Source organism: Salvelinus namaycush, chromosome 26 (genome assembly GCF_016432855.1).
Source record: "Salvelinus namaycush isolate Seneca chromosome 26, SaNama_1.0, whole genome shotgun sequence".
NCBI classification, from domain to species: Eukaryota; Metazoa; Chordata; class Actinopteri; order Salmoniformes; family Salmonidae; genus Salvelinus; species Salvelinus namaycush.
In genome coordinates, this window is record NC_052332.1 from 34,122,750 (window position 1) to 34,136,617 (window position 13,868).

General features: G+C 50.2%; 1 protein-coding gene across 1 annotated transcript in view; it reads left to right on the top strand.

Moving 5' to 3' along the window:
- LOC120021105 (bromodomain-containing protein 8-like) overlaps positions 1 to 13,868 on the top strand; it is a 28,087-nt gene that overhangs the window by 10,582 nt on the left and 3,637 nt on the right. The window contains exon 17 of the mRNA XM_038964746.1: positions 12,324 to 12,606. Within this exon, the coding sequence (XP_038820674.1) occupies positions 12,324 to 12,606 (283 nt within the window). The remainder of the gene's footprint in view (positions 1 to 12,323; positions 12,607 to 13,868) is intronic.

The window sequence follows — 13,868 nt, forward strand, 5'->3', positions numbered from 1 at the left end:
TGACATAGGGAACAGGTAAACACTGACCACTGACACAGGGGGAACAGGTGAACACTGACACAGGGGAAACAGGTAAACACTGACCACTGACATAGGGAACAGGTAAACACTGACCACTGACACAGGGGGAACAGGTAAACACTGACCACTGACACAGGGAAACACTGTACACTGACACAGGGGACACAGGTAAACACTGGCCACTGACACAGGGGAAACAGGTAAACACTGACCACTGACATAGGGAACAGGTAAACACTGACCACTGACACAGGGGGAACAGGTAAACACTGACCACTGACACAGGGGGAACAGGTGAACACTGACACAGGGGAAACAGGTAAACACTGACCACTGACATAGGGAACAGGTAAACACTGACCACTGACACAGGGGGAACAGGTAAACACTGACCACTGACACAAGGGGAACAGGTAAACACTGACACAGGGAAACACTGTACACTGACACAGGGGAAACAGGTAAACACTGACCACTGACACAGGGGGAACAGGTAAACACTGACACAGGGAAACACTGTACACTGACACAGGGGAAACAGGTAAACACTGACACAGGGGAAACAGGTAAACACTGACACGGGGAAAACAGGTAAACACTGACCACTGACACAGGGGGAACAGGCAAACACTGTCCACTGACACAGGGGAACAGGCAAACACTGACCACTGACACAGGGGGAACAGGTAAACACTGACCACTGACACAGGGGAAACAGGTAAACACTGACCACTGACACAGGGGGAACAGGTAAACACTGACCACTGACACAGGGGGAACAGGTAAACACTGAACACTGACACAGGGGGAACAGGTGAACACTGACACAGGGGGAACAGGTAAACACTGACCACTGACACAGGGGAAACAGGTAAACACTGACCACTGACATAGGGAACAGGTAAACACTGACACAGGGGAAACAGGTAAACACTGACCACTGACACAGGGGGAACAGGTAAAACACTGACCACTGACACAGGGGAAACAGGTAAACACTGACCACTGACACAGGGGAAACAGGTAAACACTGACCACTGACACAGGGGGAACAGGTAAACACTGACCACTGACACAGGTAAACACTGACACAGGGGAAACAGGTAAACACTGACCACTGACACAGGGGGAACAGGTAAAACACTGACCACTGACACAGGGGAAACAGGTAAACACTGACCACTGACATAGGGAAGAGGTAAACACTGACCACTGACACAGGGGGAACAGGTAAACACTGACCACTGACACAGGGGGAACAGGTGAACACTGACACAGGGGAAACAGGTAAACACTGACCACTGACACAGGGGGAACAGGTAAACACTGACCACTGACACAGGGGGAACAGGTAAACACTGACACAGGGAAACACTGTACACTGACACAGGGGAAACAGGTAAACACTGACCACTGACACAGGGGAAACAGGTAACACTGACCACTGACACAGGGGAAACAGGTAAACACTGACATAGGGAACAGGTAAACACTGACACAGGGGAAACAGGTAAACACTGACCACTGACACAGGGGAAACAGGTAAACACTGACCACTGACACAGGGGAACAGGCAAACACTGACCACTGACACAGGGGGAACAGGTACACACTGACCACTGACACAGGTGGAACAGGTAAACACTGACCACTGACACAGGGGGAACAGGTAAACACTGACCACTGACACAGGGGAAACAGGTAAACACTGACCACTGACACAGGGGGAACAGGTAAACACTGACCACTGACACAGGGGGAACAGGTAAACACTGACCACTGACACAGGGGAAACAGGTAAACACTGACACAGGGGAATTAGGTAAACACTGACCACTGACACAGGGAAACAGGTAACACTGACCACTGACACAGGGGGAAGAGGTAAACACTGACCACTGACACAGGGGAAACAGGTAAACACTGACCACTGACACAGGGAACAGGTAAACACTGACCACTGACACAGTTGGAACAGGTAAACACTGACATAGGGAACAGGTAAACCCTGACACAGGGGAAACAGGTAAACACTGACCACTGACATAGGGAACAGGTAAACACTGACCACTGACACAGGGGGAACAGGTAAACACTGACCACTGACACAGGGGGAACAGGTAAACACTGACCACTGACACAGGGGAAACAGGTAAACACTGACCACTGACACAGGGAACAGGTTAACACTGACCACTGACACAGGGAACAGGTTAACACTGACCACTGACACAGGGGAAACAGGTAAACACTGACCACTGACACAGGGGGAACAGGTAAACACTGACCACTGACACAGGGAACAGGTAAACACTGACCACTGACACAGGGGGAACAGGTAAAACACTGACCACTGACACAGGGGAAACAGGTAAACACTGACCACTGACATAGGGAACAGGTAAACACTGACCACTGACACAGGGAGAACAGGCAAACACTGTCCACTGACACAGGGGAACAGGCAAACACTGACCACTGACACAGGGGGAACAGGTAAACACTGACCACTGACACAGGGGGAACAGGTAAACACTGACCACTGACACAGGGGGAACAGGTAAACACTGACCACTGACACAGGGGAAACAGGTAAACACTGACCACTGACACAGGGGGAACAGGTAAACACTGACCACTGACACAGGGGGAACAGGTAAACACTGACCACTGACACAGGGGAAACAGGTAAACACTGACACAGGGGAATTAGGTAAACACTGACCACTGACACAGGGAAACAGGTAACACTGACCACTGACACAGGGGGAAGAGGTAAACACTGACCACTGACACAGGGGAAACAGGTAAACACTGACCACTGACACATGGAACAGGTAAACACTGACCACTGACACAGTTGGAACAGGTAAACACTGACATAGGGAACAGGTAAACCCTGACACAGGGGAAACAGGTAAACACTGACCACTGACATAGGGAACAGGTAAACACTGACCACTGACACAGGGGGAACAGGTAAACACTGACCACTGACACAGGGGGAACAGGTAAACACTGACCACTGACACAGGGGAAACAGGTAAACACTGACCACTGACACAGGGGAAACAGGTAAACACTGACCACTGACACAGGGAACAGGTTAACACTGACCACTGACACAGGGAACAGGTTAACACTGACCACTGACACAGGGGAAACAGTGTTTACCTGTTTCCCCGATGTCAGTGTACAGTGTTTCCCTGTGTCAGTGTTTACCTGTTCCCCCTGTGTCAGTGGTCAGTGTTTACCTGTTTCCCCTGTGTCAGTGTACAGTGTTTCCCTGTGTCAGTGTTTACCTGTTCCCCCTGTGTCAGTGGTCAGTGTTTACCTGTTCCCCCTGTGTCAGTGGTCAGTGTTTACCTGTTTCCCCTGTGTCAGTGGTCAGTGTTTACCTGTTCCCCCTGTGTCAGTGTTTACCTGTTCCACCTGTGTCAGTGGTCAGTGTTTACCTGTTCCCCCTGTGTCAGTGGTCAGTGTTTGCCTGTTCCCCTGTGTCAGTGGTCAGTGTTTACCTGTTTCCCCTGTGTCAGTGGTCAGTGTTTACCTGTTTCCCCTGTGTCAGTGTTTACCTGTTCCCTATGTCAGTGTTTACCTGTTCCCCCTGTGTCCGTGGTCAGTGTTTACCTGTTCCCTATGTCAGTGGTCAGTGTAAACACTGACACAGGGGGAACAGGTAAACACTGACCACTGACACAGGGAACAGGTAAACACTGACCACTGACACAGGGGAAACAGGTAAACACTGACCACTGACATAGGGAACAGGTAAACACTGACCACGGACACAGGGGGAACAGGTAAACACTGACATAGGGAACAGGTAAACACTGACACAGGGGAAACAGGTAAACACTGACCACTGACACAGGGGAAACAGGTAAACACTGACCACTGACACAGGGGAACAGGCAAACACTGACCACTGACACAGGGGGAACAGGTAAACACTGACCACTGACACAGGTGGAACAGGTAAACACTGACCACTGACACAGGGGGAACAGGTAAACACTGACCACTGACACAGGGGAAACAGGTAAACACTGACCACTGACACAGGGGGAACAGGTAAACACTGACCACTGACACAGGGGGAACAGGTAAACACTGACACAGGGAAACACTGTACACTGACACAGGGGAAACAGGTAAACACTGACCACTGACACAGGGGGAACAGGTAAACACTGACACAGGGAAACACTGTACACTGACATCGGGGAAACAGGTAAACACTGACCACTGACACAGGGGAAACAGGTAACACTGACCACTGACACAGGGGAAACAGGTAAACACTGACCACTGACATAGGGAACAGGTAAACACTGACACAGGGGAAACAGGTAAACACTGACCACTGACACCTGGGGAACAGGTAAAACACTGACCACTGACACAGGGGAAACAGGTAAACACTGACCACTGACATAGGGAACAGGTAAACACTGACCACTGACACAGGGGGAACAGGTGAACACTGACACAGGGGAAACAGGTAAACACTGACCACTGACATAGGGAACAGGTAAGCACTGACCACTGACACAGGGGGAACAGGTAAACACTGACCACTGACACAGGGGGAACAGGTAAACACTGACACAGGGAAACACTGTACACTGACACAGGGGAAACAGGTTAACACTGACCACTGACACAGGGGAAGCAGGTAAACACTGACCACTGACATAGGGAACAGGTAAACACTGACCACTGACACAGGGGGAACAGGTAAACACTGACCACTGACACAGGGGGAACAGGTAAACACTGACACAGGGAAACACTGTACACTGACACAGGTAAACACTGACCACTGACACAGGGGGAACAGGTAAACACTGACACAGGGAAACACTGTACACTGACATCGGGGAAACAGGTAAACACTGACCACTGACACAGGGGAAACAGGTAACACTGACCACTGACACAGGGGAAACAGGTAAACACTGACCACTGACATAGGGAACAGGTAAACACTGACACAGGGGAAACAGGTAAACACTGACCACTGACACCTGGGGAACAGGTAAAACACTGACCACTGACACAGGGGAAACAGGTAAACACTGACCACTGACATAGGGAACAGGTAAACACTGACCACTGACACAGGGGGAACAGGTGAACACTGACACAGGGGAAACAGGTAAACACTGACCACTGACATAGGGAACAGGTAAGCACTGACCACTGACACAGGGGGAACAGGTAAACACTGACCACTGACACAGGGGGAACAGGTAAACACTGACACAGGGAAACACTGTACACTGACACAGGGGAAACAGGTTAACACTGACCACTGACATAGGGAACAGGTAAACACTGACCACTGACATAGGGAACAGGTAAACACTGACCACTGACACAGGGGGAACAGGTAAACACTGACCACTGACACAGGGGGAACAGGTAAACACTGACACAGGGGAAACAGGTAAACACTGACCACTGACACAGGGGGAACAGGTAAACACTGACCACTGACACAGAGGGAACAGGTAAACACTGACACAGGGGAAACACTGTACACTGACACAGGGGAAACAGGTAAACACTGACCACTGACACAGGGGGAACAGGTAAACACTGACACAGGGAAACACTGTACACTGACATCGGGGAAACAGGTAAACACTGACCACTGACACAGGGGAAACAGGTAACACTGACCACTGACACAGGGGAAACAGGTAAACACTGACCACTGACATAGGGAACAGGTAAACACTGACACAGGGGAAACAGGTAAACACTGACCACTGACACCTGGGGAACAGGTAAAACACTGACCACTGACACAGGGGAAACAGGTAAACACTGACCACTGACATAGGGAACAGGTAAACACTGACCACTGACACAGGGGGAACAGGTGAACACTGACACAGGGGAAACAGGTAAACACTGACCACTGACATAGGGAACAGGTAAGCACTGACCACTGACACAGGGGGAACAGGTAAACACTGACCACTGACACAGGGGGAACAGGTAAACACTGACACAGGGAAACACTGTACACTGACACAGGGGAAACAGGTTAACACTGACCACTGACATAGGGAACAGGTAAACACTGACCACTGACATAGGGAACAGGTAAACACTGACCACTGACACAGGGGGAACAGGTAAACACTGACCACTGACACAGGGGGAACAGGTAAACACTGACACAGGGAAACACTGTACACTGACACAGGGGAAACAGGTAAACACTGACCACTGACACAGGGGGAACAGGTAAACACTGACACAGGGAAACACTGTACACTGACACAGGGGAAACAGGTAAACACTGACCACTGACATAGGGAACAGGTAAACACTGACCACTGACACAGGGGGAACAGGTAAACACTGACCACTGACACAAGGGGAACAGGTGAACACTGACACAGGGAAACACTGTACACTGACACAGGGGAAACAGGTAAACACTGACCACTGACACAGGGGGAACAGGTAAACACTGACACAGGGAAACACTGTACACTGACACAGGGGAAACAGGTAAACACTGACACAGGGGAAACAGGTAAACACTGACACGGGGAAAACAGGTAAACACTGACCACTGACACAGGGGGAACAGGTAAACACTGACCACTGACACAGGGGGAACAGGTGAACACTGACACAGGGGAAACAGGTAAACACTGACCACTGACATAGGGAACAGGTAAACACTGACCACTGACACAGGGGGAACAGGTAAACACTGACCACTGACACAGGGGGAACAGGTGAACACTGACACAGGGGAAACAGGTAAACACTGACCACTGACACAGGGGGAACAGGTAAACACTGACCACTGACACAGGGGGAACAGGTAAACACTGACACAGGGAAACACTGTACACTGACACAGGTAAACACTGACCACTGACACAGGGGGAACAGGTAAACACTGACACAGGGAAACACTGTACACTGACATCGGGGAAACAGGTAAACACTGACCACTGACACAGGGGAAACAGGTAACACTGACCACTGACACAGGGGAAACAGGTAAACACTGACCACTGACATAGGGAACAGGTAAACACTGACACAGGGGAAACAGGTAAACACTGACCACTGACACCTGGGGAACAGGTAAAACACTGACCACTGACACAGGGGAAACAGGTAAACACTGACCACTGACATAGGGAACAGGTAAACACTGACCACTGACACAGGGGGAACAGGTGAACACTGACACAGGGGAAACAGGTAAACACTGACCACTGACATAGGGAACAGGTAAGCACTGACCACTGACACAGGGGGAACAGGTAAACACTGACCACTGACACAGGGGGAACAGGTAAACACTGACACAGGGAAACACTGTACACTGACACAGGGGAAACAGGTTAACACTGACCACTGACATAGGGAACAGGTAAACACTGACCACTGACATAGGGAACAGGTAAACACTGACCACTGACACAGGGGGAACAGGTAAACACTGACCACTGACACAGGGGGAACAGGTAAACACTGACACAGGGAAACACTGTACACTGACACAGGGGAAACAGGTGAACACTGACCACTGACACAGGGGGAACAGGTAAACACTGACACAGGGAAACACTGTACACTGACACAGGGGAAACAGGTAAACACTGACCACTGACATAGGGAACAGGTAAACACTGACCACTGACACAGGGGGAACAGGTAAACACTGACCACTGACACAAGGGGAACAGGTGAACACTGACACAGGGAAACACTGTACACTGACACAGGGGAAACAGGTAAACACTGACCACTGACACAGGGGGAACAGGTAAACACTGACACAGGGAAACACTGTACACTGACACAGGGGAAACAGGTAAACACTGACACAGGGGAAACAGGTAAACACTGACACGGGGAAAACAGGTAAACACTGACCACTGACACAGGGGGAACAGGTAAACACTGACCACTGACACAGGGGGAACAGGTGAACACTGACACAGGGGAAACAGGTAAACACTGACCACTGACATAGGGAACAGGTAAACACTGACCACTGACACAGGGGGAACAGGTAAACACTGACCACTGACACAGGGGAAACAGGTAAACACTGACCACTGACACAGGGGGAACAGGTAAACACTGACCACTGACACAGGGGGAACAGGTAAACACTGACACAGGGAAACACTGTACACTGACACAGGTAAACACTGACCACTGACACAGGGGGAACAGGTAAACACTGACACAGGGAAACACTGTACACTGACATCGGGGAAACAGGTAAACACTGACCACTGACACAGGGGAAACAGGTAACACTGACCACTGACACAGGGGAAACAGGTAAACACTGACCACTGACATAGGGAACAGGTAAACACTGACACAGGGGAAACAGGTAAACACTGACCACTGACACCTGGGGAACAGGTAAAACACTGACCACTGACACAGGGGAAACAGGTAAACACTGACCACTGACATAGGGAACAGGTAAACACTGACCACTGACACAGGGGGAACAGGTGAACACTGACACAGGGGAAACAGGTAAACACTGACCACTGACATAGGGAACAGGTAAGCACTGACCACTGACACAGGGGGAACAGGTAAACACTGACCACTGACACAGGGGGAACAGGTAAACACTGACACAGGGAAACACTGTACACTGACACAGGGGAAACAGGTTAACACTGACCACTGACATAGGGAACAGGTAAACACTGACCACTGACATAGGGAACAGGTAAACACTGACCACTGACACAGGGGGAACAGGTAAACACTGACCACTGACACAGGGGGAACAGGTAAACACTGACACAGGGAAACACTGTACACTGACACAGGGGAAACAGGTAAACACTGACCACTGACACAGGGGGAACAGGTAAACACTGACACAGGGAAACACTGTACACTGACATCGGGGAAACAGGTAAACACTGACCACTGACACAGGGGAAACAGGTAACACTGACCACTGACACAGGGGAAACAGGTAAACACTGACCACTGACATAGGGAACAGGTAAACACTGACACAGGGGAAACAGGTAAACACTGACCACTGACACCTGGGGAACAGGTAAAACACTGACCACTGACATAGGGAACAGGTAAACACTGACCACTGACACAGGGGGAACAGGTGAACACTGACACAGGGGAAACAGGTAAACACTGACCACTGACATAGGGAACAGGTAAACACTGACCACTGACACAGGGGGAACAGGTGAACACTGACACAGGGGAAACAGGTAAACACTGACCACTGACATAGGGAACAGGTAAGCACTGACCACTGACACAGGGGGAACAGGTAAACACTGACCACTGACACAGGGGGAACAGATAAACACTGACACAGGGAAACACTGTACACTGACACAGGGGAAACAGGTTAACACTGACCACTGACATAGGGAACAGGTAAACACTGACCACTGACATAGGGAACAGGTAAACACTGACCACTGACACAGGGGGAACAGGTAAACACTGACCACTGACACAGGGGGAACAGGTAAACACTGACACAGGGAAACACTGTACACTGACACAGGGGAAACAGGTTAACACTGACCACTGACATAGGGAACAGGTAAACACTGACCACTGACATAGGGAACAGGTAAACACTGACCACTGACACAGGGGGAACAGGTAAACACTGACCACTGACACAGGGGGAACAGGTAAACACTGACACAGGGAAACACTGTACACTGACACAGGGGAAACAGGTAAACACTGACCACTGACACAGGGGGAACAGGTAAACACTGACACAGGGAAACACTGTACACTGACATCGGGGAAACAGGTAAACACTGACCACTGACACAGGGGAAACAGGTAACACTGACCACTGACACAGGGGAAACAGGTAAACACTGACCACTGACATAGGGAACAGGTAAACACTGACACAGGGGAAACAGGTAAACACTGACCACTGACACCTGGGGAACAGGTAAAACACTGACCACTGACACAGGGGAAACAGGTAAACACTGACCACTGACATAGGGAACAGGTAAACACTGACCACTGACACAGGGGGAACAGGTGAACACTGACACAGGGGAAACAGGTAAACACTGACCACTGACATAGGGAACAGGTAAGCACTGACCACTGACACAGGGGGAACAGGTAAACACTGACCACTGACACAGGGGGAACAGATAAACACTGACACAGGGAAACACTGTACACTGACACAGGGGAAACAGGTTAACACTGACCACTGACATAGGGAACAGGTAAACACTGACCACTGACATAGGGAACAGGTAAACACTGACCACTGACACAGGGGGAACAGGTAAACACTGACCACTGACACAGGGGGAACAGGTAAACACTGACACAGGGAAACACTGTACACTGACACAGGGGAAACAGGTAAACACTGACCACTGACACAGGGGGAACAGGTAAACACTGACACAGGGAAACACTGTACACTGACACAGGGGAAACAGGTAAACACTGACCACTGACATAGGGAACAGGTAAACACTGACCACTGACACAGGGGGAACAGGTAAACACTGACCACTGACACAGGGGGAACAGGTAAACACTGACCACTGACACAAGGGGAACAGGTGAACACTGACACAGGGAAACACTGTACACTGACACAGGGGAAACAGGTAAACACTGACCACTGACACAGGGGGAACAGGTAAACACTGACACAGGGAAACACTGTACACTGACACAGGGGAAACAGGTAAACACTGACACAGGGGAAACAGGTAAACACTGACACGGGGAAAACAGGTAAACACTGACCACTGACACAGGGGGAACAGGTAAACACTGACCACTGACACAGGGGGAACAGGTGAACACTGACACAGGGGAAACAGGTAAACACTGACCACTGACATAGGGAACAGGTAAACACTGACCACTGACACAGGGGGAACAGGTAAACACTGACCACTGACACAAGGAACACAGGTAAACACTGACACAGGGAAACACTGTACACTGACACAGGGGAAACAGGTAAACACTGACCACTGACACAGGGGGAACAGGTAAACACTGACACAGGGAAACACTGTACACTGACACAGGGGAAACAGGTAAACACTGACACAGGGGAAACAGGTAAACACTGACACGGGGAAAACAGGTAAACACTGACCACTGACACAGGGGGAACAGGCAAACACTGACCACTGACACAGGGGAACAGGCAAACACTGACCACTGACACAGGGGGAACAGGTAAACACTGACCACTGACACAGGGGGAACAGGTAAACACTGACCACTGACACAGGGGAAACAGGTAAACACTGACACAGGGGAATTAGGTAAACACTGACCACTGACACAGGGAAACAGGTAACACTGACCACTGACACAGGGGGAAGAGGTAAACACTGACCACTGACACAGGGGAAACAGGTAAACACTGACATAGGGAACAGGTAAACCCTGACACAGGGGAAACAGGTACACACTGACCACTGACATAGGGAACAGGTAAACACTGACCACTGACACAGGGGGAACAGGTAAACACTGACCACTGACACAGGGGGAACAGGTAAACACTGACCACTGACACAGGGGGAACAGGTAAACACTGACCACTGACACAGGGAACAGGTTAACACTGACCACTGACACAGGGAACAGGTTAACACTGACCACTGACACAGGGGGAACAGGTAAACACTGACCAATGACAGGGGGAACAGGTAAACACTGACCACTGACACAGGGGGAACAGGTAAACACTGACCACTGACACAGGGGGAACAGGTAAACACTGACCACTGACACAGGGGGAACAGGTAAACACTGAAACAGGGGAAACAGGTAACCACCGACCGCTGACATAGGGAACAGGTAAACACTGACCACTGACACAGGGGGAACAGGTAAACACTGACACAGAGGAAACAGGTAAACACTGACACAGGGGAACAGGTAAGCACTGACCACTGTCACAGGGGAACCAGGGAAACACTGACCACTGACACAGGGGGAACAGGTAAACACTGACCACTGACACAGGGGAACAGGTAAACACTTACCACTGACACAGGGGAAACAGGTAAACACTGACCACTGACACAGGGAAACAGGTAAACAATGAACACTGACATAGGGAACAGGTAAACACTGACCACTGACATAGGGAACAGGTGCTTTCTTTGCTGGCTTGGCCTTCCCATTCAGTCTATCTGTCCGACAACCTGACCACGCTCCTCTCTCCTCACCCCTCTCTCTCTCTCTCCTCCACCACTCTCTCTCTTCCACCCCAGGCCCATGGACCTGTCCACCATTAAGAAGAACATTGAGACCGGTCTGATCCGTACCACGGCAGAGTTCCAGCGGGACATCATGCTGATGTTCCAGAACGCGGTTATGTACAACAGCTGTGACCACGACGTGTTCCACATGGCTCTGGAGATGCAGAGGGACGTCCTTGAACAGATTCAGCAGTTCCTGGCCACACAGCTCATCATGCAGACCTCCGAGTCTGGCGTCAGCGCCAAGAGCCTGAGGGGCCGAGAGAGCACCCGCAAGCAGGACCCCTCGGACAAGGTGTTCTGCTCATTGGGACGGCACGGGGTAGTGGGTCTATAGATAAGAATGGGAGGAGAGGAGAGAGTGGAGGAGAATGGAGAGTCCAGGAGAGGAAAGGAAGTAGGGATTTGGGGATGCAAGGAGAGACAGATTAGGGGTCCATTTAACCTCAGAGGATAGGAAAGGGCACAAGTCTCTTACCATTGGCAGGCAGAAAAACACAGTGTCCTAGATTTTATATGGGGCACATGTATGTCAGCCATAGTGTTTTCTTAATACATTATCTGTGCTTCACTGTTCATTTTATCCATTTCCCCATTGACATCCTTCACTATTCTCCACTATGAGTTGTCATGGATGGAGACCATAGGGTTGGTTGGCTTCATTGGCTTGGATGGTGTTAAACTCATGATAGTAGATAGGAACCTGACTCCCTCAGATGTATGTCTGGTAATACTGTTGAATTGCATTACAGACAATGACACAAAATAGTTTAAACACATGCACTGCTCCCATACCTGTGCATATATAAACTCAGCAAAAAAAGAAACGTCATGGACTGTCTTTCAAAGATAATTCGTAGAAATCCAAATAACTTCACAGATCTTCATTGTAAAGGGTTTAAACACTGTTTCCCATGCTTGTTCAATGAACCATAAACAATTAATGAACATGCACATGTGGAACGGTCGTTAAGACACTAACAGCTTACAGACGGTAGGCAATTAAGGTCACAGAAAACTTAGGACACTAAAGAGGCCTTTCTACTGACTCTGAAAAACACCAAAAGAAAGATGCCCAGGGTCCCTGCTCATCTGAGTGAACGTGCATTAGGCATTCTGCAAGGGCAATAAATTGCCATGTCCGTACTGTGAGATGCCTAAGACAGCGCTACAGGGAGACAGGACGGACAGCAGATCGACCTCCAACACCTGCACAGGATCGGTACATCCGAACATCACACCTGCGGGACAGGTACAGGATGGCAACAACAACTGCCCGAGTTACACCAGGAATGCACAATCCCTCCATCGGTGCTCAGACTGTCCGCAATAGGCTGAGAGAGGCTGGACTGAGGGCTTGTCGGCCTGTTGTAAGGCAGGTCCTCACCAGACATCACCGGCAACAACGTCGCCTATGGGCACCAACCCACCGTCGCTGGACCAAAAAGAGCAAAAAGTGCTCTTCACTGACGAGTTGCGGTTTTGTATCACCAGGGGTGATGGTCTGATTCGTGTTTATCATCGAAGGAATGAGCGTTACACAGAGGCCTGTACTCT